Genomic DNA, 27,747 nt, shown 5'->3' on the forward strand with positions numbered 1-27,747 from the left:
AATGGCTTGAAACACATAAATATCACCCATTTCCAGCTGTTGAATTGCGCTATGTCCATAAATTGATCTTCCCTCAAGATTTGAAACATGTGTTCCTGAGTTTCAGTTTATGTTTTCTGCTAATGACTGAAATGCCATTATTTTGTTGAAATCCCTGATGGGGCAAGGCTGCATTGTGAGGAGTTTTCTCAGCAAAAGGAGAAACAAGATTATGAAGGAACTGCACATCCCATTTCAAAGACATTTATTTCACTATCCTCTGCTTAAATTTTAATATATTAGTACCACTGAAACTGAAATTTCTCATATTACTTTATTCTATTTCCTTATGTCCATTATGTCTATGCCAGCTCTCAGAACAATCCCATCAGTGCTATTCTCCCACTTAACTCACTACAAACTATTCTCTCTCACATTCCCATCCATTCTCCCCACTTACAGTGGCGAAGCAAGCTACCAACACATCTCTGGGATGTAAGGAGAAACCAGCACATCCAGGAACACCAAAACAGTCACAAAGAGAACATATATAGTCCGCACAGAGAGCACTTGAGGACCCTGTTGAACCCAGAAGAACTAGTGCCGCACTACAGTACTATCCACTGTATCACCATGTGGATCAAAAAAGACTATTTGCTGAGTCCAACCTAAATCCACATCTTCCTTTTCATACTTCCTATGAAAAGTGGCCAAGTGGCTAAGGCATTGGTCTAGTGATCTGAAGGTCGCTAGTTCGAGCCTTAGCTGAGGCAGCGTGTTGTGTCCTTGAGCAAGGCACTTAACCACACATTACTCTGCGACAGCACCGGTGCCAAGTTTTATAGGTCCTTATGCCCTTCCCTTGGACAACGTCGGTGGCGTGGAGAGGGGAGACTTGCAGCATGGGCAACTGCAGGTCTTCCATACAACCTCGCCCAGGACTCAGAGTCAACATCGAAAATCGATGGGCAGCCGAAGAGAGAGATTCCTTCCAAGGTGAGTTCTCCCCACATCAGAATCCAACACTATCACCATCTCCAATTCCTCACTTTGTGTCTGAGCAGCCTCTACATATATTCATCATTACTAACTCAGCAAAAAACGGAATTCCCACCAACACTTTCCTATGCACCCTTACTACCATTCTTCCATTCATTTCCTTGGCTGTACCACTGATGGCATGGGCGGTGTTGGAAAAAAAAAATAGAATGGTAGTTGGCCAGGAAACTCGTAAGAAGGAGCAGAAAAAGAGAGACTTAAGTTGAGAAAGTCTGAGGGAAATAGGTGAATCATATGGCTTGTTGGATGCAAGAACAAATGAAGGCAGTTTAACAAAAAGTATATTGTGGCGACCCACTTTCTGCGCAGGCGAACCAGTTCACAAATAGCCAACGCGCGGGGGGAGACTTTGGTAATGCACCTCTGACATCATTTCCGCCCGGAGAGGGTGGGCGCTAGGGATCAAATGCCAGCGCCGCGAAGTTTGAATAAACTAGTCTAGAAACGACTTACCGACTGCGTGTCGTCTCTAGCTCTGTATGTAGTACATCGCTACAATATAGAGATGATGAGAATTCAGAAATTAAGGGTCAATGACACATTCTACCAGATATAGACAAGACAGAAAACATAAACTTAATGTAGTTATTTGAAATAAACATTTTACTCACTGAAAATCTTTAGGAGTAATCTTGAGGTCAGTTGTTTAAAAAAACACTAATGTGATTTCTAACCAGTTAACAAAGGACAGAGTATGTAGGCATTAGAAGGATAGGATTAAATGGAATATAACCCCTTTTTAAATTATGACTTTTCAATTGATCATACAGTGCCTTGAAAGAGTATTCGGCCCCCACAACTATTTTCATATTTTACAGTCTCAATTTCTAAATTTAAAAATATATTTAAGTAGGATTTTTTCAGCTAATATATAAAACATTTTGCATGATGTTGAATTAAAGGAAAAAATCCAAAACCCACCAACAATTTGCTACAAATTAAAAAGCAAAACTGGGCTGAAGAAGTATCCACCCTTGTTGTGATTACTGTGCTAACTTTCCTCAGGCGCAATGTTGTGTATTACCCTACCAACTCACCCAATTTGTTGATGTAGAAAATTGGAGGGTCACCCAATTTCAATGAATTCATGAGAATTCATAAGAATACTATAAATATCCCCTCTCTCTGTAAGGTTCAACAGTATGGTAGATTTTCAACAAACCAAACAAAAGTGACAACAAAAGAACATGCAAGACAAGTCAGGAAAATTATAGTAGAGAAGCACAAATGTGGGGAAGGGTACAATACCATCTCAAAGACACTGCACATGCTTTAGAGCTCAGTGCAATCCATCGTGAAACCACAGACACACTGTCTACGTCGGGCTGCCCCTCTAAACTTAGTTGCCAGAGAATAATGGCACTTGTAAGAGAAGCTACTGTGATGCCAGCAGTCACTCTGAGTGAGCTGCAGAAGCCAGTGGCTGCAACTGGCTCCACAATCTCTAAGGCCTTGCACAAGAAGTGTACTTATTGAATAGTGGCAAGGAGGAAGCCTTGGTGTAAAGATTTTGCAAAGCATCACTTAATGATGTGGAAGAAGGTCTTGTGGTCAGATGATTAAAGTAGAACCTTTTGACCTCAACACTAAGCGGTATGTGTGGCGTAAATCTAATACTGTGCATCAGCCAGGTAACACCATCCCTACTGTAAAGTCATGCTGTGGAGATGCTTTTCAGCAGCAGGGACTAGAAATCTGGTCAGGATTGATGGGAAGATAAATGCTGCTAAATAAAGAGAGATCCTGGATAAAAATCTGCTATCCTCTGTCATAAATCCTAAACGTTTTGAGGAAGTCATCTTTTAGCAGGGCATGACCGCAGGGCACACTGTCAGACCGACAATGGCTTCCAACGAAGAACATTTATGAATTGAGTGGCTCAGTCATAGTCGTGACTTCAACCTGATCAAACATCTCTGGCAAGACCTCAAGATTGCTCTCCACTGGCACTCCCCATCAAACTTGGCACAGTTTGAGCAATAATGCAAGGAGGAATGGGGAACTCTAGCAAGCGTGCATAGTTAATAGAGACTTATCCAAAAATACTACTAGTGGTAATCGCTGCAAGAGGTGGTTCAACTAAATACTGAGCAAAAAGGGATGTGTACATTTGAACTGCTGATATTTCAGTTTTTGAAATTTTAGCTTTTCATGCTTTACAATTTTCCCTGTCTTTTTTGGGGGGCTCCACTGTGAAAAAAAGCTTGTGATACACAAATAAAAATTCTCAGGAAAATTGATCAAATTCCTGGTTGTAATGCAAACACAAGGAAATCTACGGATGCTGGAAATTCAAACAACACACACAAAATGCTGATGGAACGCAGCAGGCCAGGCAGCATCTATAGGAAGAAGTACAGTTGATGCTTCGGGCCGAGACCCTTCGTCAGGACTAACTGAAAGAAAAGATAGTAAGAGATATGATAGTGGGAGGGGGAGGTAGAAATCTGAAATGATAGGAGAAGACAGGAGAGGGAGGGATAAAGCTAATAGCTGGAAAGCTGTTTGGCAAAAGGGAAACTCAGCTGGAGAAGGGAAAGGATCATGGGACAGGAGGCCTAGGGAGAAAGAAAGGGGGAGGGGAACACCAGAGGGAGATGGAGAGCAGGCAAGGAGTGATTGTGAGAGGGGTAGAGAGAGAAATGGGAGGGGGGAATAAATAAATAAATACATACATAAATAAATAAATAGATAGATAAATAAATAAATAAGGGGTGGGGTAAGAAGGGGAGGAGGGGCATTAATGGAAGTTAGAGAAATCAATGTTCATGCCATCAGGTTGGAGGCTACCCAGACAGAATATAAGGTGTTGTTCCTCCAACTTGAGTGTAGCTTCATCTTGACAGCAGAGGAGGCCATGGATAGACATGTCAGAATGGGAATGGGATGTGGAATTAAAATATGTGGCCACTGGGAGATCCTGCTTTCTCTAGTGGACAGAGCATAGGTGTTCAGTGAAATGGTCTCCCAGTCTGTGTCAGGTCTCACCAATATATAGAAGGCCACACCGGGAGCACCGGATGCAGTATATCACACCAGCCGACTCACAGGTGAAGTGTCGCCTCACCTGGAAGGACTCTCTGGGGCCCTGAATGGTGGTGAGGGAGGAAGTGTAAGGGCAGGTATAGCACTTGTTCCGCTTACAAGGATAAATGCCAGGAGGGAGATTGGTGGGAAAGGATGGGGGGACAAATGGACAAGGGAGCAATCCCAGCGGAAAGCAGAAGGGGGGGGGAAGATGTGCTTGGTGGTGGGATCCCATTGGAGGTGGCAGAAGTTACGGAGAATTATATGTTGGACTAGGAGGCTGGTGGGGTGGTAGGTGAGGACAAGGGGAACCCTATCCCGAGTGGGGTGGCGGGAGGATGGGGTGAGAGCAGATGTGCGTGAAATGGGAGAGATGTGTTTGAGAGCAGAGTTGATGGTGGAGGAAGGGAAGCCCCTTTGTTTAAAAAAGGAAGACATCTCCTTCACCCTGGCATGAAAAGCCTCATCCTGAGAGTAGATGCAGCGGAGACGGAGGAATTGCGAGAAGGAGATGGTATTTTTGCAAGAGACAGGGTGGGAAGAGGAATAGTCCAGGTAGCTGTGAGAGTCCTTAGGCTTATAGTAGATATCAGTAGATAAGCCGTCTCCAGAGATGGAGACAGAAAGATCAAGAAAGGGGAGGGAGGTGTCTGAAATGGACCAGGTAAATTTGAGGACAGGGTGAAAGTTGGATTCAAAGTTAATAAAGTCAACGAGCTCAGCATGCGTGCAAGAGGCAGCGCCAATGCAGTTGTCGATGTAGCAAAGGAAAAATGTGGGACGGATACCCGTATAGGCTTGGAACATGGACTGTTCCACAAAGCCAACAAAAAGGCAGGCATAACTGGGACCCACATGGGGAAGTGGGAGGAGCTAAAAGAGAAATTATTGAGAGTAAGGACAAATTCCGCTAGACGGAGGAGAGTGGTGGTAGAGGGGAACTGGTTAGGTCTGAAATCCAAAAAGAAGTGGAGAGCTTTGAGACCTTCCTGGTGGGGGATGGAGGTATGATGTACTGCGTCCGGTGCTCCCGGTGTGGCCTTCTTTGTATTGGTGAGACCCGAAGCAGACTGGGAGACCATTTCACTGAACACCTACACTCGGTCCACCAGAGAAAGCAGGACCTCCCAGTGGCCAAACATTTTAATTCCACGACACATTCCCAATCTGATATGTCTATCCATGGCCTCCCCTGCTGTCAAGATGAAGCCACACTCAGGTTGGAGGAACAACACCTTATATTCCGTTTGGGTAGCCTCCAACCTGATGGCATGAACTTTGATTTCTCTAACTTCCGTTAATGCCCCTCCTCCCTTTCTTACCCCATCTGTTATTTATTTATTTATTTATTTGTTTGTTTGTTTGTTTGTTTGTTTATTTATTTATTTATTCTCCTCTCCTCCCCCCCCTTTTTTTCTCTCTCTGCCCATCTCACAATCACACCTTGCCTGCTCTGCATCTCATTCTGGTGCTCCCCTCCCCCTTTCTTTCTCCCTAGGCCTCCCATCCCATGATCCTTCCCCTTCTGCAGCTGGGTGTATCCCTTTTGCCAAACAGCTTTCCAGCTCTTAGCTTTATCCCTCCCCCTCCTGTCTTTTCCTATCATTTTGAATTTCCCCCTTCCCTCCCACTTTCAAATCTCTTACTATCTCATCTTTCAGTTAGTCCTGACGAAGGGTCTCGGCCTGAAACATCTACTGTACTTCTTCCTATAGAAGCTACCTGGCCTGCTGCGTTCCACCAGCATCTTGTGTGTATTCCTGGTTGTAATACTCATTTATATGAAGACTCTTCAAGTAAAGTCACTGCACAGAACTTGCAGATCAAAGTGAACAAATGAAAGCAAAAATGAGAACGTTCTATTGATACTGAATACTGATAATATTGGAATGTAGGTACAGATCTGACCAAGAAGAGGCACAAGAGGGGCAAGAGGTGATTAGCCAGAAATCATTGACATGCAGAAAAGTGACTGAAGGAAGGCCTGATAAAAAAAACAAAATACTCTTCTTCAAAAAGTATGGTCATCATTTTGGAAACCTTGTGTGAACCTGTATATTGAATGAAAAAAGGGTAAAAGCGGTTTACTTGTTCTCTGCAATGAACTAGAGTGTTGACATTTATTCGCTCATCTCATACCTGGGGGAATGATAAACCATTCAATATATTGTAGTACCACCAACATCTTCGAGACTGTTTCAGCAAACAGCATCATCTTGAGAAGAAAGGGAAGGAAACTGAAGGAGGAAGTGGCAAATGGGTTTCATATTGGGAAATACTCCACTAGATGATCTTATGAGTAAAAGAGTAAGTGAGATGGATTATTTGATATTGTCAATGTAGATATTCATAAAAATGGAGTTGGGAATATTAATATACTAATATTGACGATGATTTAATGTGAATCAGAGTTTTGAATCTTTAAAAAATTGTGGTATGCTTGCAAAATTTCATGGTTAATAAATTAAGTTCAAGGACTGTCTTCATTTGAGATTTGCATTGACAGACATTCCACCTTGATGATTCAGGCAATATTAACAGTCTCACAACACAAACCAAAGAGAAACAGTGAGTTCTCCTGATGTTCTAACCAAATAAGATCTCTTTACCTAGGTACTACAGATTACATCTCCACATACATGGAACTTTGTGATATATTAAAGTGTTATTAACCTTTTTGATATTTTTCTGCTATCAAGATGCAGCTTCTCTTGTATTGTCAGAGCCATTAATTCATTCTAATTTTTTAAACAGCGGAATGGAAGAGGTACAGTGGGACTTTGCTTCGAGGAAAACGTCAATTTATTTCCAAAGAATCCAATTTAGTGGATATCGTCTGGGGTGAAGAGCGTCCACCAAAATCGACAGAAGATCTCTACAAAGTACCTGCAAAGTTTGTTGGTAATTTTTTTTTGAATTTATAAGATTTTCTTTTCAATTTTCTACAAGAAAGTTATACTTATTTATTGACTCACTTTAAAGACAAGGTTAATTATAGCTCTAACTTGAAGAAACTTTAGTGTGAAGAGTATCCACAGGTATCATTAAGTGACTCTACAGCAAACAACCTGATGGCAGCTTGATGATAGGGAAAACTACGTGGGCCAAACGGCCACCTTCTCTGCTGCATTGCACAGTGGCTATCTAACTTCAAAATTATTTCACAGTTTCCTGACAAGCTGTGAAATTTGCTCAACCATGGTGCAGCATAGAAGACACAGCCAGTTTCAGGTAACATTGAAATGGGTGTAGTACTGAAAGACTATTGACCTTCATGTAACTGAGCTCTTGGCAAGAGGGAATACCAATAGGGGGAGTGGAGAGAAAAGTAAAAATGATACTAAAGGTTGAGTTGATTAGAGATTTGATTTCAACAACAGCTTCAAATTTCCCTTAAAGTAGTAAACTCATAAGTTAACTCACTAGTTCGGTTTAAGATTAGAGTCTGCTACCTGATACGGTCATGTGGGATATTTGCAATAAAGGGCGCCAATGCATCAAAGGTATCACCCGAGGGATTAACACTGCAGATATAATAACACAGGAATTATTGGATGATGAGAACCTTTTGTTAGTTCCTCCTAAATACTCCCTACTTCAGTTCAAATCAAAACCACAACGCAAAATAAAGCCGTAAGATAGCAGTTCCTTCTGATAGAACCAAATATATGATTATTCTCTTGTTAGGACATAGTCAATGACTCAGTACTTCAGCAGAAGTATCTAAATTATTCATGGTTTATACAGAGGATTCAGAATAGTTTCTGTGACTCCCATCTATTGTAAGATTAGCAGGAAACCGTTCAAAATTCATGGTCTCTATTCCAGAGTTAAGTTATTCAAAACCTCAGTCACCAGTTTATAGAAAGTACATTACACTTTTGTACACCAAGCGGTAGAGGGCATCAGTTTAGCTTTGAATCTTTCACTCAAGTGTGTGAATAGATGGGCCTTAAGCTAAGCAACAGTTAGGTGTATATCCTCCGCAGCCTGCCCGTATCACACAGCACCATCCCCCCGATGATCAAGAAAATTGAGAAGACACTGGAAAACGTAGGCATCTCTACATATCTACATATTCACAGCAGACTCCGGAAAAAGGACACTGTCCTCTGGGCTCCGTCACAATGAGAGATCTCCACAGAAAACATTGTAAGGACATTCTTCAAAGCCCCGTTGAAAACTGCAATACCTCCACTCTTGAAATGGACAAGCATATCTGAGAGGGCATGAAACCCCCTGAATGTCTAAGATGAGACAAAATAAAAACCATAGCTAAAAAGCTGCAGGGCACAACATCCACCGTTGGCAGAGTATGTTCATCTTGCCTTGGGACCATCATTCACTTCAGAACCAGAGTGCATGTGAGTCCCCCTCAATCCTGAGGGACTCCATAAACAGAAGAACATTATGAAATTAGCAAAAGAAAACCTAAACTCTCATTGAGATTGTGTGACCAATGAGTGAGTAGGCAATTCAATGACAACAGAACAGGTGAAAATGGATCAGGTGAATACTGTAGTGAATCAGGCGGGCAATGGATGTGGTGAAAATGATTATTGAATTGGTGGGTGCATGAACAGTCAGTTCATGGCCTCCTCTACTGCCTCAATGAGGCCACTCTCAGGAGCAACACCTCATGTTCCGTTAGGGTAACTTCCAATCTGATGGCATGAATATCGATTTCTTCAACATCGGGTAATTTTTCCCTTCCTTATTCACATCTTGGCAATCAAAGTTGGCGGTGAAAACATCAATAATTTCAGATATGTGGATGACACTGTATTAATTGCAAGTACGGAGGAAGAAATACAAAACTTAATTGATATAGTTGTTGAAGAAAATGCAAAAATGGGTCTATCTATCAATTGCAAAAAGACAGAATGTATGGTGATATCCAAAAAGAAGGAGAATCCTATCTGCAGGCTGAGAATAAATGGGGAAGACATAAAACAAGTACAGTACAGAACTTTTGCTACTTAGGAAGCTGGGTGACATCAGATGGCAGGTGTGACATGGACATCATAAAAAGAATAGGGTTGGCAAAAGACACCTTTACGAGAATGAAGAGTATACTGACCAACACTAAACTAGGCTTGACAACCCGCCTCAGAGTCCTGAAATGTTACGTTTATCCAGTTATGTTATACGGCTCAGAATGTTGGACAATATCTAGTAACATGAGGAAATGAATTGAAGCAGCAGAGATGTGATTTTTGAGGAGGATGCAAAGAATATCATGGACAAAACGAATATCTAACGAGGATGTCATGAACAGAGCAAGCACAAAAAGAGAAATAATGTATGAGATCATGAAAAGGCAACGTAACTTCATTGGACATGTGATTAGGAAAGAGGAGTTAGAGTGCACGGTAATTATGGGAAAGATTGAAGGGAAGAAAGCAAGAGGAAGGCAAAGACAAATGATGATGGAGACTGCAGCCAGAGAACTGGAAATGAGTACCAATGAATTGATCCACTTGACCCGAAACAGGAGTGTGTGGGCCACGGCAGTCAAAGCTCAAACTGGGCATGGCACCTGATGATGATGATTCCCTCATTATCCATTTCGCACTCTGGCCTCTTTCCTCTCCTTTCGTCCTCACCTACCTATCACCTCTCACTGGTGCCCCTCCTCCTTCTTTTTCTCCCATGATCCATTCTCCTATCAGATTCCTTCTTCGCCAGCCCTTTACCTTTTCCACCTATCACCTCTCAGCTTCTTACTTCATCTCCTCCCTCCCACTCAGCTGGCTTCACCTATCACCTTCTAGCTTGTACTCCCTCCCCTCCTCCCATCTTCTTTTTCTGGCTTCTTTCCTATTCCTTTCCAATCCTGATAATGGGTCTCAGCTTGAACCGTTGACACTTTATTCCTTTCCATTGATGCTGCCTGAGCTGATGAGTCCCTCCAGCAGTTTGCAGGTGTCACTTTGGATTTCCAGCACCTGCCGAATCTCTTGTGTTCATCATTTCCATTTAAATTCGTAGATAAGAGTCAGACAATCAGAAGATCCCAATTTAAATAATACAGCACCAGGAGAACCTTCCAGAATGATACGAATGTAACCACTTGGGCACGTACTCAACAACGCCGTATTCACACAGTGACCAGTAGGAGTCATAGTAAGCAGTTATATAAGTAATATGAGTAATTATATAAAATACAAGCAGATAATTAATTGTTAAACTGCAAATAGAATAACAAGCAGCTGGATCCGATGGGGATAACAAATTGAGGAAAATGGGTGACTCAGAGGAATTTATAGTTCTGTATAAAATTAAAGGTCAGAAGGAAGGGGATGGAGGATTTAGAGCCCTTAATCCTTTGGAAGTGGCTGCAGCATTAGAGGACCAAATAGGTAAAGGATTCCAGGCCAAGATTTTGTATAATGGATTGCTGAAAATTTGTTGCAAAGATGTTGACCAATATAGCAGTGCTAAAACAATGGGAAAATTGGTTGTGAAAGTGGAGTGTATTACTCCAAAAGGAAGGGAGTTAGGGGGGTATTTGGTCTGGCATGACTGAAAAGGAAATTTTGGACAATATTAAAGGTGGTCGAGTTATTGAAGCCAAGCGATTAAAATCGAGAGAAGGAGGTGATTGGGATTCTCCTGTCCTACTGGTTTTTGCAGGTGACGTCCTTCCAACTACAGTTTATCTTGGGAGCATGTCTTATCAAGTTAGAGAATATATTAGACATCCCCTGCGCTGTTATAATTGCCAGAGATTTGGACACATTGCTGGTTCGTGTCGAGGTAAAAGAAGATGTGTGAAATGTGGAGAGGATCATGATATTAAAGCGTGTAAGGCAGCGGCACCGAAATGCAGTAACTCTGGAGGGGACCATGTAGCGGTGTTCAGAGGATGTGAGTATTTTATTAAGGCAAAACAGATTCAGGTTGTTAGTAACCAACAAAAAATATTATATGCTGAGGCAGTAAAGAAAGTTGATAGAGAGCAAAGGATAAGTAAAGATTGGAACGATAGGGTGTCAGCACATTCTGCATTCTCCAACTATGGTTCCTTCAGATATGTTGTTGATGACTAAAGAAACTTCTTTGGCGTTTGTTGTTGATCTTCTGGCCGGGGCTAAAACTGCAACCAAGAGGTCGGATATGATAAAAGTAGTTGTTGGAGCTGCAGAGAGATTCTTTGATATGAAACAGATTTTACTGGAAAAATTACCTGAGTATATGACAGACAAATAATCACTGAATATTTCCCAGTTGTTGGGGTCAGAGAGTATGGAGGAGCTTTATGTGGATGAAGAGGCCAATGATTTTTATTTGGATGGTTTTAATATTACAATGGAATGTAAGAAGTTTAATTGCAAATGGTCAAAAATTAAAAGGATTTGTTGGAACTTTTAAAGATAAGCTTGATTTGATCTGTATACAGGAGACATGGTTAAAGGCTCATTTAGATTTTGTGATCCCTGGGTATGATAGTTTGAGAGCTGACAGAATGGGTAAATCTGGTGGAGGGTGTGCAACTTTCATAAAAACAGGACTTCAGTTTAGAAGACTTGATTTTAAATCAAACCTTCAAATTGTGGCTATGGAGGTTTGGAGCTCTCGTGGTCAAACAACTTTGATTAACTTTTATAATCCATGTAATATGATGATGTTATCAGATTTTGATGAAATTATGAATAAGGTAAGATCCCCAGTAATCTGGGTTGGAGATTTCAATGCCCATAATCCTGTACGGGGTAGTGAAAGTAAAGATAGTAATGGAATGGTAGTAGAGGAGTTTCTAGATAACTACAACATGGTACTTCTAAACGACGGAAGGCCTGCAAGATTTAATATTGTAAAGAATACTTGTATTCACTTAGACTTAACAATCACTTCCTCAAATTTAGCCAGGTTTGGGGAATGGGATACTATGGACAGATACACACTAGGAAGTGATCACTATCCTATATTATGTAGATTTGGTAGAAATTTGATAGTGGAAGTTGAGGAGAGGGCTGCTAGATATAATTTCTCATTGGCCCATTGGGATGAATACCAGGAGAAAGCTGTGGATATAATAGAAGAGATTGATAGCGAGGGCTCATTAGACAATTGGAATGAATCCCACTGTTCTATAATTCATAAAGTTGCTCAGTTGACTATTCCGCTACGGAATGTTCCTAAGGCTCTAGCATTAGTTCCCTGGTGGAACAAAAATTGTGATATAGCAGTAAAAAACAGAAATAGAGCTTGCAGGAAATTAAGGAAGTCACCAGTGTTAGATAATGTTATGGAGTATAAAAAGGAAAGAGCAGTAGCAAGGAGAGTAATTAAAAATGCAAAGAGGGATAGCTGGAGAAGATTTTGTGGAACCCTGGGCCCTGAGACACCTATAAAGCAGCTATGGATGATCATTCACAGAATGTCAGGGATATATAGAAAACCATCTATCCCAGCTTTGCTGGAAGGAGATATTAAAGCTGTAACCAACAAGGAAAAGGCTGATATGTTTGTAGAGGTGTTCCAAGCGTTACACAGTTCTGGAGAGCCAGGTGATTTGAGAAAGGAAATTATGTTAAAGGAAAGTTGGAAATTGGACAGGAGTTTGTATGATAATAGCTCCATAAATTTGTTTTTCTCCCTTCAGGAATTGCAGGAAGCTGTCCAATCAGGTTCAAACACTTCTCCTGGTAGGGATGGACTGTGTTATGAATTGCTTAAGCATTTAAATGAGTCTCTATTAATAGAAATCCTAGCTTTATTTAATTCAGTGTGGAAAGGATAATTACCAGTAGAATGGAAGTATGTGGTGCTAGTGCCAGTTTTAAAGCCAGGTAAAGACGTGTCTTGTCCTAGTTCGTATCGGCCTATAGCTTTAACATCAGTGCTTTGTAAAACTATGGAATGAATGGTCACCAACAGACTTGTTTATCTTTTAGAAAATAAGCGACATTTTGCTATCTATCAAAATGGTTTTAGAACTGGAAGATCAACAATGGAATCTGTTGCCCTTTTAGATCATGATATTAAAAAAGCGTTTCAAAATAGAGAAGTAATGGTAAGTGTATTTCTAGATATTGAAAGAGCATATGACTCACTATGGAAGGAAGGTTTATTAATTAAACTCTATGATGCGGGAATTAGAGGTAGAATGTTTAATTGGATCAAATATTTTCTTAAGGAAAGGACACTTCAAGTAAGAATAGGCGGAACAAGCTCCAAGTCAGTTAAAATAGGTAATGGTACCCCTCAAGGAAGCGTCATTAGTCCAGTTCTTTTTAATGTCATGATAAACGATATCTTTGATCAGGTAGGGATAGGATTTGGTAAATCGTTGTTTGCAGGCGATGGTGCGATCTGGAAAAGAGGAAGAAATGTCAAGTATACATTAAAGCAGGTACAAAAGGCTTTAAGATCAGTTGAAAACTGGGCAAATAAATGGGGTTTCAAGATTTCTGCTTCTAAGTCCAAATATATGATTTTTGGCTTTAGAAGTATGTCAACAAAATAGAGAGAGTACAGAGAAGATTTACTAGAATGTTACCTGGGTTTCAGCACCTAAGATACAGGGAAAGATTGAACAAGTTAGGTCTTTATTCTTTGGAGCATAGAAGGTTGAGGGGGGACTTGATAGAGGTATTTAAAATTATGAGGGGGATAGATAGAGTTGACATGAATAGGCTTTTTCCATTGAGAGTAGGGGAGATTCAAACAAGTGGACATGAGTTGAGACTTAGGGGGCAAAAGTTTAAGGGTAACATGAGAGGGAATTTCTTTACTCAGAGAGTGGTAGCTGTGTGGAATGAGCTTCCAGTGGAAGTGGTAGAGGCAGGTTCGGTATTGTCATTTAAAGTAAAATTGGATAGGTATATGGACAGGAAAGGAATGGAGGGTTATGGGCTGAGTGCGGGACAGTGAGATTAGGTGAGAGTAAGCGCTCGGCACGGACTAGAAGGGCCAAGATGGCCTGTTTCTGTGTTGTAATTTTTATATGGTTATTTAAGAACAATTCCTGATTGTGAATTGTGTCTATATGATTCTCCATTAGAAAAAGTCAAGATATTCAAGTTTTTAGGTGTCTGGTTTGATAAAAGACTTACATGGAGGGTTCATATAGATAAAACAATTGGAAAGTGTGAGGAAGTTTTAAATGTTATGAGAAGTATTGCTGGATGTGACTGGGCAGCAGGGTGGAAAACTGTACTTAATATATCTAGCTATGATTAGATCAGTTATTGATTATGGTTGTATTGCTTATGGTTCTGCTGCTATGGCAGTGCTTGAAAAATTAGACACTGCGGTCCAAAGCACTTAGACTCCATTGTGGAGCTTTTAGAACATCAGTCCTTGCATTATGTGTGGAGATGGGAGAAGCGCCTCTACATTTAAGAGGAGTTAAGTTGGGCCTGCAGTATTGGGCAAAACTAAATGGCTTCAATCACAGCTGTCCATCAAAATGTCTTTTGCAGGAAACGTCAGAGCACCAAAGAAAAACTAAAAGATATCCATTTTTAGATTTGACTAATATTCGGGCTGTGAAATTGAAACTGATTGAGGAAGACATAGCTGACCAAATTTGCTTGCCACCCATTTCTTTTTGGCTTTTGCCAGAACCAGAAGTAGACCTATTCCTCCTTTTTCAGCTTCAAGGAAGCAGAGCAATTTCAACAGCGTCGATCATAAATGAATATTTAAATAATAAGTGGGGGTCTTATCTGAAGATTTTTACTGATGGCTCAGTGGGCAGTAAGGCAGGATTTGGGATGTACGCGACTCAACTTGGAGTTGAGATTAGTCACCGGGTTTCAGATGGTGTTTCTGTCTTTGCAACAGAATTGTTAACAATCCTCTGGGCCTTATGGTGATAGAAGACTCTCGACCATGCAGGGTTGTCATCTGTTCGGATTCTGCTGCTGCCTTAGAGGCTATAAAAGGGAATAAATCAAAAGCTCGTCCTGACATAGTTATTGAGATTCTTTTAGTTTTGCTTAGAGTAGGAAAGATGGGTTGTGAAGTCAGATTTACATGGATACCTGGGCATGCTGGGGTGGAGAGAAATGAAATTGTGGATGGCATTGCAAAGTCTTCCTTACAGAGCAGGCAAGTAGGAATTAGAATACCCCTAGGCAGAGTAAAATTGACAAGTAGGATAAAAAAGGTATAGAGAATAAGTGGCAGGAGGATTGGAAAAATGAATTAAAGGGAAGGCATTTCTTTTCTAGTCACCCACTAGTTAAAAAGGTCTCAGACTGCTACTCTTTAAATCATAGAGATATGGTGAAATTAACAAGACTCAGGTTGGGCATTGTGGGCTAAACTATTACTTAAAGATAATAGGAAAACATCCAAATGGATTTTGTGACTGTGGTAGTCCAGAGACAGTTCAGCATGTTTTGCTGAGTTGTAATCGATATAAAATTGAAAGAAACATATTGTTCAAGAGGCTGTCTGACTTAAATGTATTTTGTTTGTCTATTAAATCTTTGTTTGGCCACCAACAGAACCACCATCTGATTGAAGAGTTTATTATTCAGTTTCTACGTGCGACTAGTTTACATTCGAGAATTTGAGTTCCTTGAAATTACCTCCTGCAGAGGGCAGTAATACGCCTAGATGCGTCTAAACTGCCGGAAATAGAAGAAGAAGGATGGGGAGATCACTGTGGAGCATTCTAACATGCTAGGGCATTTCAAGATAAAGTAGGAAGCAGTGTTGGGTCTCTCAAAGAACGTTAAGGTGGGTAAGTCCTCATGCCCTGATGGGATATATCCCAGACTATTGAGAGAGGCAAGAGATGAAATTGCAGGGGCTTTGACAAATAATTCTGCTCCTATGTCTTATATCATCGAGCCACACAAGGGAAATAGGGTTATTCATGGAAGCTACAGACTGGTGAGTCTCACGCCAGTTGCTGAAGAGGATTCTTAGTGACAGGATTCATGAGCATTTGGAAAACCTTGACCTAATTTGGAGCAGCCAGCATGGCTTTGTGCAGGACAAGTCATGTCTTACTAACTTGACTGAGTTTTTCAAGCAGATGAAGAAATTTGTTGATGAAGGTGGAGCTGTGGATGTTGTCTACTTCGATTTTAATAAGACTTCATGGGAGGCTGATCCGGAGATTAAGATGTATAGTAAGACTCTCAACAGTGCAGAGAGATCCTGGGGTCCAAGTCCACAGCTCCCTGGAAGTAGCTCTGCAGGTTGATGAGGTGGTAAAGAAGGCATATAGCATGCTTCTCTTTATCTGTCAAAGAAATAAGTTCAAGAGACAGGAAGTGATGTTGCAGCTTTATAAAATTCTAGTTAGGCCACATCTGGTGTATTGCATTCAGTTCTGGTCACCAGATGTTGCCTTCAGGAAGGATGTCAAGATTTCAGAGAAGGTGCAGAAGAGATTCACTGAGATGCTACCCAGATTAGAGGGCATTTGCTATAATGGGAGCTTGGACATACTTGGGTTGTTTTCTCTGGAGCATTGGAGGGTGAAGGGAGATCTGAGAGAGGTTTATAATATAATGAGAGGCAGGGATAGAGTAGACAGCAGCTGATAGCTTTTTTCCTGGGGTTACAGATATCTGACACCAGAGGGCATGAAATTAAAGTGAGAGGGGATAAATCCAAAGGAGGCTTGTGGATCAAGAGTTTTTGCACAGAGAGTGGTGGGTGCCTGGAATGTGTTGCCAGGGATGGTGGTGGAGGCAAATCCAGTAGAGGTGTTCAAGAGGTTCTTAGGTAGGCCCATGAATGTGCTGGACATGGATGTTGTTCAGGCGCAAGGGATTGGAATAGTTGGGCATTTGATAACTAATATCATTAGTTCTGCACAACCTTGTATGCACAAGGCCTGTTCCTGTGCTGTTCTGTGTACTCACTAAATCCATAGCACTTTTCCATTCTTCACTCTGGACCATCCATTATTCTGTACACCAAGGGATAATGATTATTGCATGTGTACAGGGACATGAGACAATGTAGTCTCTTACTTACAGTAGGTGTCACTGATGCTAAGTTTTATCATGTGTTGCCTCAAGTGCTGAAAAAGTTCTTAATTAGAATGATAAAGCCTACACTGCTGTTTATAAAAAGGTCTAACGTAACCTGGTATTTTTTTGCAAAGAGTCCAGGGCAGCAAAGCTTATCCTGCTAGGATATTTCTGTGTATTTTTTTCATTTTCATGATTGTTCCTACACTCCAGTTTCTTATTTATGTCCTCAGGCACCCACACCCCATTCCTCTCACTCAAATCATTGCGATCTTCCCAACTATTATCATTTCTCTGATAAACCCACCCTGAATCCCATCCTTACAACCCCACTTACCCAAAATGTGTCCTCAGTCAATGTTCTCTTCCTACATTGTAGGTCATTGTAGATCCCCCAACACCCTCAAATCGTTTGCTTTAAATCTTCTTTCAATCAATATTCTTTGTTAAGACAAGATACTACAGACAAAAAAACTGTTATTTGTATTTACCAACAAAATTATATTAGTACAGACAGGAAGCCTCCCATCAAACTGGTATGGGCTCTGTGCAACTGATATAATTTCCAGACCTAGACTCAATGATTATTGGTCTGGCCAGCAATGGTCTCATGTTATGATTGAGTTAAAGAAATGCCATAATATACTCTATGATGCATCTTCTAACTGAAATTAAAACATATTTATTGATAAAGTTATAAGTTTATTTTTCAAACTTGCATCCCATTTTTGCCTGCTCTATAAAAATGCACTCCAAAGTTGCTTGGTGAATGGAATTGTTCCAAACATCCAACCAATCATTATCACTTTTAACACATTACTTTTTAAAAGGTATTATTATTAATTAAATAAAGTATACTTAACCAATTGCTTGATATTTAACTGTTTGAAATCTTTTTAAACTATCAGCCTCCCTGCAGTGCAACTGTGATTTTAGAAAACTTGTAACATTTTCAATCCGTTGTAGTTTTACAGATTTTTGTTTTCTGAAATCTTCTCTGTGCTAAATGAATATGGTGGAAAGTTAAATCAAGCAACAACACCAGCATTTAGAATAATTTCCTAATGAGAAACAAGGGAAAATAGGCCCTATGATTGAATGCATTCTGACAGATAATTCATTCCTAGAGGAATTCTGAAAGAGGCAAATTGAAATAAGAAGTATATACGGCGTTGATGAATTGACTTACTTTAATTGTCCCGTATAGCAACATCAGCAGTGTGTCATTTTTCAACTTAATTACATGATCAATACCCATAGAAACAAGAGATTTCATTCCCTAAGTTTTGGGAAAAGTTTTCACCCTAGAAGAAGTCCAGATACAACCTTGTGAGAGTGAAAAGACAGTTCGATGTGAAGTTAGAGACACAGTCCGATGAATAATGGCTGTGGCAGGGTTTACATGCCATTAATTCCTAAAAGGCAAAATCTAACAGCATAAATAGCAATGATGCTTCACTCACTGATCAGCTCAATGCTTTTTGTGTATACTTTAAAAGGGAGAATAATACCATCCCTGTGATTTCTGTTTTGGAGGTGGAAGTCAGAACATTTTTCAAGAGGGTGGACCCTTGCAAGGCTTCAGGCCCTTATGATGTATCTGGGAGGGTATTGAAAATCTGAGATGACCTGCTGGCTGAAGTATTCAAAGATACTTTCAGCCTCTCACTGCTGCAGTGAAAGGTTCCCACCTACTTCAAAGGGGCATCAATCATGTCAGTGCCCAAGAAGAGCAGGGTGAGCTTTCTCAGCGACGATCACCTGGTTGCACACAGATTTACTGTGATGAAGTGCTTTGAGTGGTTGGTCGTGGTCCGACTGAACTTCTTCTTAAGCACGGACCTGCTGCAATTTGCCTACTGTCAAAGCAGATCTCATTGGCTCTTCACTCAGTCTTGGAGTACCGGGGCAACAACATATATATCAAGCTGCTGTTTATTGGTATAGTCATGAAGAAGGCAAGCCAATAGCTCTGTTTCATTCGGAGTATGAGGAGATTCAGTATATCACCAAATTACTGTAAATTTCGATAGATGAGTGGTGGAGAGCATTCCGACTGGTTCCATCACAGTCTAGTGTGGAGCTTCAATGCACAAGGTTGCGAGAGGCTTCAGAGTACTGTAGACTCAACCACTTCTATCACGGGCACAACCCTCTCTGCTATCAATGGGGTGGTGCCTTAAGAGGGCTGCATTCATCATTAAAGGTTCATACCATCTGAGGTATGCCCACTTTGTGTTACTACCACCAGAGAGGAGGTTCAGGGGCCTGAAGACCCATGCTCAACACTTCAGAAAAAGATTTATCTCTGCCATCAGATTTCTGATTTCTGAACACAACCTCATTATTCATCTCTTGTATTATGTACACTTGACGGGCCGGGTGGCCTACTCCTGCTCCTATTTCTTATGTATTTATTTTGCAACTTATGAGGGGTGATTGATATGTTCGTGGCCTAAGGTAGAAGGAGTCAATTTTAGAAAACCTAGCACACTTATTTTTCAACATAGTCCCCTCCTACATTTACACACACAGTCCAGCGGTCATGGAGCATACGGACCTTGGACCTCCAGAAAGTGTCCAGAGATGGGTGATTGATAAGTCCATGGCCTAAGGTAGAAGGACATGAGTTATACAGCTCTCATTACATGCACATGCAGTTCAACTCTTTGAGTAATTATGGAGTAAGTTTGAAGTTAATAACTCATCTCCTTCTACCTTAGGCCACACACTTATCAATCAGCCTTGCTGTGGACACTTTCTGGAGGTCCAAGATCCGTATGCTCCATGACCACTGGACTAAGTGTGTAAATGTAGGAGGGGACTATGTTGAAAAATAAATGTGCTAGGTTTTCTAAAACTGACTCCTTCTACCTTAGGCCACGAACTTATTAATCACCCCTCATATTTTAATTTTAATATCTTGCACTGTGCTGCTGCCACAAACAACAAGTGTTACTATTTATGCCAGTGCTAATAAATCTGGATCATTACACAGTACCCGAACAGTATTGTGCAAAAGTAACAAGTGAAGGTAAAATGAACTGCTGTGATGAAAAATATCTTCACAGCATGATAGCGTAGTGGTTAGCACAGTGCTTTACAGTGCAGGTGACCAGGGTTCAATTCCCGCTGCTGCCAGTAAGGAGTTTGTATGTTCTCCCCATTTCTGCATGAGATTCCTTTGGGTGCTCCAGTTTCTCCCCACAGTTCAGAGACGTACTAGCTGGCAGGTAAGTTGGTCATTGTAAATTGTCCCATGATTAGGCTAGGATTGAATTGGGAATTGCTGGTCGGTGTGACTCGAAGGGCCAGACAATGAAGAAAGGAAGGAAGGACCATCAGTGATCTTTGATTTACAATCATGGACGGCAAGCCCTTTGTTTCCTTAAATGAATTTTTCTGACTGCTTGTGATCTTCCCTAAGACATGACTAGCTTCTGGTCCTATGAAACCATTCTCGCACAAATAATCTGAAATGAAATTAGAGTCCTGCTGAAGAGCAACACCTTCCTTTTAATAACTGATCATACAGGAATCCAGATGCATTCCTCTTTCAGGTTTATAATCATTTGTACTTTGCATTGCAGGAAAAACATGGCAAGAAAAGGTGAAAGAAATCCGTGCACAGATGCAAAGTAATGTTTACAAGCCAACAGCACTGTTAATCTCCGCACTGGATGAAACTGCATGTGAGAGCAATTCCTTTAGATCATTCTTTTTCCCTTTTCAGGAAGATGAATGAAATTATGAAATTGAGATTGCACATAAAGAGCTTTTGGTAAACACATAGATATCATTTGGTTGGGCTTGTATTTATACATCATTGAGATTCACTGAGCTTTTCTCTGATAGGACTTGATGCTTCTTCTGAATGACTGAATTTATTTCCACTCCTGTGTTGGTTACATGCTTTCATACTATTTTTCTGATAGAGCTGAAACAGATTTTACTTCAAATTTTAACTTGTTTCACACTAAAATTTAAAATAAAATGGAAACTATTTTTGAATCTATAATCAACAATCTGAAATTGAATTCTAAGATTTTGACTGCTTTCATGAAGAAAATTTAAGAAAATTACTTTTCACATTTTTTGCACAGTAACTCCTGGGTAATTGTTTAAGTTATTAAGCTCACAGATCTTCACTTCAACAGTACGATATATATGTGACTGAAAACTACAGTTGTTAATAAGGATAAATAGTGCTGTGCTGCTTTGACCATGAGCTCTACATCATGTAATTGCAGCCTAAACTGACCCAGGTTGTCACTGCCCCATTCGATTTGTTTTCATTGTTCCTGTCTGTGAGTAAACACAAACTTCATTTGCAAAATGCTGTCTCTGTTGGAAAGCATGTGGTGGGCCAGATTTGAACGCCGGATCGGCTTTGGCAAATAAATAAGATTGTGAGGCTCATTTAAACTCCTCTTGGAAAGTAGTCAGTACGTGGCAGAAATTTCTGTCCAGTGATTGCACAGACAGCCAACAAGACCTTTGCACTGAACTCTGACTTTCAGGAAGCAGCAGTCACAGGGGGTCCCATTTATGAAATCAGAGGCCCAAGCTGGCCCACCTAAGACTCTCTTCCTTCCCCCGATCTCACAAATAATCCATTTTACCCAAAGAAACTCCTCCGACCATTTATCCTTTGCCATCAAATTGAGTAGAATTCTAGGGACTGAAGACTGATTAATCTTAATATGACATGACAGCTTAACTTTGGGGATATTAATAAAAAAGGCCAATTTACCTTGTTACTTGTAGATATATATGGTAGGCATCAAATGTCTGATATAATATAGTTATTGCTCTATATGCTTTGCCAAATGATAATTTATTGATTGTTATATTTACATATAATGTTTGCAGTCAGGTTTGACTGTAGTTGTTGACCTGGATGCAATATGCAGAGAGACTAATTAACTCTCATGAAACGCACATAACAAAAGTGAATTCACTCACACATATATTTTTCCAGGGTTAATGTCCATAATTAACAGGGGATACTGAGGGTTTCATGAAATTTTTATCCTTCTGTAAATTATGGGAGAAACTGCAAACATTGCAAGCTCATCTGTATACAGACTACAGCTGTTAAAACCTGCTATCCATCTTAACCAATATATAAGTGTTTTGCTTAACGATAAGCCGCCCGGTGGTGCAGTGGTATCTGCACCAGTCTTTGAGGAGAGTAGTTCCCGGTTCAAATCCAGCCGGTTCCTAGCATGCTTTCCATCCGTGCTGGGTTGAGCATCGAGCCACAGGAGTAATTCGGCCTCATAACAACAGACAAATGCTAAAGAACCTGCAAAGTTGCCGCCCAATGAGCCACAAAGCCTGAGGAGAAACAACTTGATCAAGGATAATCTATTGATTGTTATGCTTGCACAGAGTGGGAGCACAGCAACAGAACAACATCCTGAGGGCTTCCTGGGCCTGGTTGAAATCCTAACCTCTCTGTTCAGTTTCCATTCTTCTCTTTGCCTCGCATGGGTTTCCTCACACAGTCCAAAGACATACTGATTGGCTTTTGTAAAGTGCCCCTTAACATAGGTCAATAGTAGAAATACTCAAAGATATGTATGAGGAAAAAAATGTTGTAGAAATAATAAGCGAAATACGAATAGGAAATGGAACTGACAGGATTGCTTCCAGGGCACCATGGACCTGATGGGCCAAATGGCCTCCCATTATGAACGTATGGTAAAATAAAATATTCTCTGTGGAGGAGGATAAGAATTAAAAAAACTGCAACTGTTCAAATAGTATTTCACATTGTAATAAACCTTCCTTAATGTCTTCATCTAGGGCTGTTCAACCTGCGAGGGAATGAAATTCCGTACAATCCTTTTTTCGAAACTTACACATTGTTGACTGCAGATTGGATCAGGTAACATTCACACTGTGATACAGCTAAGTTCAACGAGATAAAAGTTCCATGATGATCATAACCAGTGTAATGAAACTCAGTGACAGTCAAAGGAATTTAAACAAGAATATAAAGAAAGTCAAATTAAGCACAGTTATCATGTACGTGCACACTCCCTTAATGTTAATGATCATTGGATAGACACTGTGTGCATTTGCCTTGCCCCTGTGTATGTCACAGTAACACCATAAATGATGTGTGTTCAAGAGGCATATAGCATCCAAGTATTGCAGACACGTGCATAAGTGTCAAGGCAAGATGATAAGATAAATATGAAAGTGAATCATCTCTTGTGCTTAGTTATTTCTTTCTCATCAGCCAACACTTCATCCTAGGAATCAACGAGGTGAACTTAATCTTAATTGCCCCTAAAAAAGTCATTAAGAAGTATTTAAGTCAAAAAGGCAACTAAAAGTCATTAAGAAGGTAAAAATAGAATAAGAAAGTAAGTGAGGCAGTAATATTAAAGAAGATACTAAAGCTTCTTCTGACCCATAAAATGTAAAAGAGAAGCAAGAGTGGATAACGGACCACTGGAAAATGATGCTGGAGAGATGGTAATGGTGGACAACAAAATGGCAGATGAACTGAATCAGTATTTTGCATCAGTCTTCACTGAGGAATACACTAGCAGTATGATGACAGTTCCAGGTGTCAGGGGGAATGAAGTGTGTAAAGATACCGTTACTAGAGAGAAGGTTCTTGAGAAACTGAAAGGTCTGAAAGTAGATAGGTCACCAGGACCAGATGGTGTACACTGAGCATATATCTAATATTTTTCAGTATTGAAGTTTGCCTATTCTACAGAGAACAGAAATTATTAAATTCAAAGTATTCAAAGTACATTTATGATCAAAGAATGTATAAATTATACAATCTTGAGATTTGTTTGCTTACAGGCAGTCACAAAGTAAGGAACCCAAAAGAACTCAAAAAGAAATTTGGTCCAACTCCCAATGCACACAGAGAAAGAGACAACAAACCATGCAAACAGGAGAAGAGAGCAACGACGACGACGTTCCAAACCAAACTGAGATCAAATTCCCAGAGCAGCCTGGAGTAGGCCCAAAGCCTTGGTATTCAGTTCATCATATTAGTGGGGCAGATCACTGCAAATGGCGAATTTGCGAGATGTGCCCTGCTGGTGCACTGCAAAATCGACACACTTGGAGTTGGAGCCGTGCTGGTTGGAGCAGATGACTTGGAGGAAAGAAGATGAGACAGAGGATTTCCGGAGAAACGTCCATCTGGCCCAGGTGCGAGCGTTGATCGTTGTCAGTGCCCAGCCGATTTGGAGAGGTCAAGAACAGCTTCTTTGGCAGCAAAATCCAGGTCCAATGTGCATCACTGGGCTGCGTGTTCTAGACCCAGAGTGATTCGCTGTAGTGAGGCCTGGGTTCTAATGCGAGGTACAATCCGATGTTTGTACAATCTAAACACCCACTCATATAGCCTGGAAGGGCAGGGTGTCAAGAGTTGGGCAAGGTTGGATTGCTCTGGGTGCCAGGCTAATTTGGAGAGATTGAGAGCGGCTTCTTCAACAGTGAAATCTAGGCTCAGAGCAATTCACTGCAGTGGGACCCAGGTCCTAGTACGAAGTACTATCCACTGTTCAGACATTTTAAATGCTGGCCCAGATAGTCTGGGGGCTCCTGTCTCCGTGATGCTGAGGATGTAAGGCTACCCTGGCTGCTGTGCTTCGTGTAGGCAAACTTTGCAGTGATTTGCCCCACTAATATGATGCTTTGAATACCAAGGCTTTGGGCCTACTCCAGGCTGCTCTGGGAATTTGATCTCAGTTTGGTTTGGAACATTGTCGTCGTTGCTCTCTTCTCCTGTTTGCATGGTTTGTTGTCTCTTTCTCTGTGTGCATTGGGAGTTGGACCAAATTTCTTTTTGAGTTCTTTTGGGTTCCTTACTTTGCGACCGCCTGTAAGCTAACAAATCTCAAGGTTGTATAATTTATACATTCTTTGATAATGAATGTACTTTGAATACTTTGAATTTAATAATTTCTGGTCTCTGTAGTATAGGCAAACCTCAATACTGAAAAATATTAGATATACGCTCAGTCGTCACTTTATTAGATACAGGTGTGTAAACTGGTGTAATTTTCTGCTGCTGTAGCCTATCCACATCAAGGTTTGACAAGTTGTGCATTCAAAGATTCTCTTCTACACACCACTGTTGGAATGCGTGGTTACTTGAATTACTGTCATCTTCCTATCGGCTTGAACTAGTCTGGCCACTCTCCTCCGTACTCTCTCACTAATAGGGCATTTCACCCACAGAACCACTGCTCAGTGATGGGTTTTTTTGTTTCTCATATCATTCTCTGTAAACCTTAGAGACTGTCACACATGGACATCCTAGGAGATCAGCAGTTTCTGAGTTACTCAATCCATCCCATCCCATCTGACACCACAGTCAATGTCACTTAGATGTTTGGTTTGAACAACAACTGAACCTCTTGACCATGTCTGCATGCAATGAGATGCTGCCACATGACTGGCTGATTAGATATTTGCATTAATGAGCAAGTGTACAGGTGTACCTAATAAAGTGGCCACTGAGTGTATACAGTATCAGATACATCTGAGATACACTGAAGCATAAAAAGGATAATTATTGGTAACCAAGAAGCAAAGATTAGAAATTTACAGAGTACACAAATACAGACAGGTTATAACCAATGATTGTGTATTTTTGGTATATACTTTAATGACCAGACTGTTTGTGAATGAATCACGACTGCCTGCACATATCAAAGAAGACCTGAAAACACATTGTGCAACAGCTGACTGTGTTCAACTGAAGCCCTATGAAGATATTCAACAAAATGTGAAGGAATATGCTAAAGGGAATGTTATCATCTGGATTGGTGAAGAATACACAACCTATGGTGTTTATAAGGTCATTCCTGAGGTAATTTCAGAGTTTTGCAATTTAGTCTGTAATATTTGCCATATTGAAATCACTGATCACGCTCCTTTCAACCAAATTCCTCACCAACACTGCCTTCCTCTTCCTGTAATATTCTGAGGATCCAGCTGTGTCCCGGCAGTAGGAGCAAACTCTGGCTCAATTTTTAAAGAAAATAAACTTTTGTGAAAAAGATAAATGTAAGTAGAAAGTGGATAAAAGGTAGGGGTGGGAGTAAGTAATGTAGAATTGAATATTGATTCTGGAAGCTGCAAGTTCACAAATGAAGTGTTATTCCTCAGGCTTACATAAGAACATAAGAAATAGGAGAAGGAGTAGGCCATCTGGCCCATTGAGCTGGCTCTGCCATTCTATAAGATCATGGCTGAACTGGCCATGGACTCATCTCCACTTACCTGCCTTTTCCGCATAACCCTTAATTCCCCTACTATGCAAAAATCTATCCAACCTTGTCTTAAATATACAAAGTATTTACTGAGGTAGCCTCCACTGCTTCATTGGGCACAGAATTCCACAGATTCACCATTCTTTGGGAAAAACAGTTCCTCCTCACCTCTGTCCTAAATTTACTCCCCCAAATCTTGAGGCTATCTTCCGTAGTTCTAGTCTCACCTACCAGTGGAAACAACTTTCCTGTCTCGTTCTTATCTACCCCTTTCTTAATTTTATATGTTTCCATAAAATCTCCTCTTATTCTTCTGAATTCCAGTGAGTACAGTCCCAGGCGACTCAATTTCTCTTCATAGTCTAACCCCTTCATCTCTGGAATCAACCTGGTGAACCTGCTCTGCAATGCCTCCAAAGCCAGTATATCCTTCCTCAAGCAAGGAGACCAGAACTGCACACGGTACTCCAGATGCGGTCTCCTTATAACACTGTACACTGAGAGTGAGTAAAGTAGCAGGCAGAGTGGATAGCTCCCTCTCACTTAAGCACATTCTACTTTGCTAAGATAAAAATTTAAGGAAAGTATGATCTGACTATAGTGTCTCCCAGTATACTCAAGTTTGATGAAGGCCGGACAAAAAAATTGGCAAAATAAATTCATTTCACTGTTGTTTTACTGTATCTATTTTAATGAATTTATCATTTTCTGAGCTGTGACTGGCTGATTGGAATCTACACTAGACTTATTTATTTACTTTATTCAGATACCATGCAGAATAGGTCCCTCTGGCTCTTTGAACAACACCATCTAGCAATGCCCCAATCATGGGACAGTTTTCAATGACTAATTAACCTACCAAGCAGTAGGTCTTTGGACTGTGGGAGGATACCAGAATGCCCAGAGGAAATCCACACAGTCACGCAGAGAACATAGAAACTGTTTACAGGCAGCGGCAGGAATCGAACCTGGGTCGCTGGTACTGTAAAGTGTTGTACTAACCACTACACTACTACGCCACCCCATTTTTATTATTATTGGTATTATTTCAACTAATTTCACCTTACTGCTGTTCTAAATTTCCTTTCTTATTTACCTCAGTGATTTCTTCCGGCTAAGTATGTACATACACTCTTTCCTCACTCACTCCAATTCTGGAAGAAATTTCAAGGAGATTAATTGCTAGCTTAAAAATTAAGAATTCTATCTATCAGAAGTAGGCCTCAAAATTAGTTACTGATAACGTTTTTCCATATTTTGCAGTCAAAATTACTTATGGACAGATACTCCCCAGTTCAAATTACTAAGGCTACTAAGGACATCACAGAGCAGAAGGGAATGAAAGCAGCACACGTGAGTACAAAAAGAAATAAAGCCACCTATAAGGTGTTTGAGCTGGGATCTGAAATCAAAGATGTAATTCTGATTCTGCGCACGTATCAATAATCATAAAAGAAGGACTTTAAGAGGATGTA

General features: G+C 40.6%; 1 protein-coding gene across 1 annotated transcript in view; it reads left to right on the forward strand.

The window, feature by feature from the left end:
* Positions 1 to 27,747, forward strand: part of xpnpep2 (X-prolyl aminopeptidase (aminopeptidase P) 2, membrane-bound) — a 117,423-nt gene that overhangs the window by 44,718 nt on the left and 44,958 nt on the right. Inside the window, exons 7-11 of the mRNA XM_073058249.1 lie at positions 6,820 to 6,966; positions 20,603 to 20,704; positions 22,824 to 22,905; positions 25,674 to 25,869; positions 27,536 to 27,625. Of these exons, the coding sequence (XP_072914350.1) occupies positions 6,820 to 6,966; positions 20,603 to 20,704; positions 22,824 to 22,905; positions 25,674 to 25,869; positions 27,536 to 27,625 (617 nt within the window). The remainder of the gene's footprint in view (positions 1 to 6,819; positions 6,967 to 20,602; positions 20,705 to 22,823; positions 22,906 to 25,673; positions 25,870 to 27,535; positions 27,626 to 27,747) is intronic.

The sequence above is a fragment of the Hemitrygon akajei genome, chromosome 10 (assembly GCF_048418815.1).
Source record: "Hemitrygon akajei chromosome 10, sHemAka1.3, whole genome shotgun sequence".
Taxonomy (NCBI): domain Eukaryota; kingdom Metazoa; phylum Chordata; class Chondrichthyes; order Myliobatiformes; family Dasyatidae; genus Hemitrygon; species Hemitrygon akajei.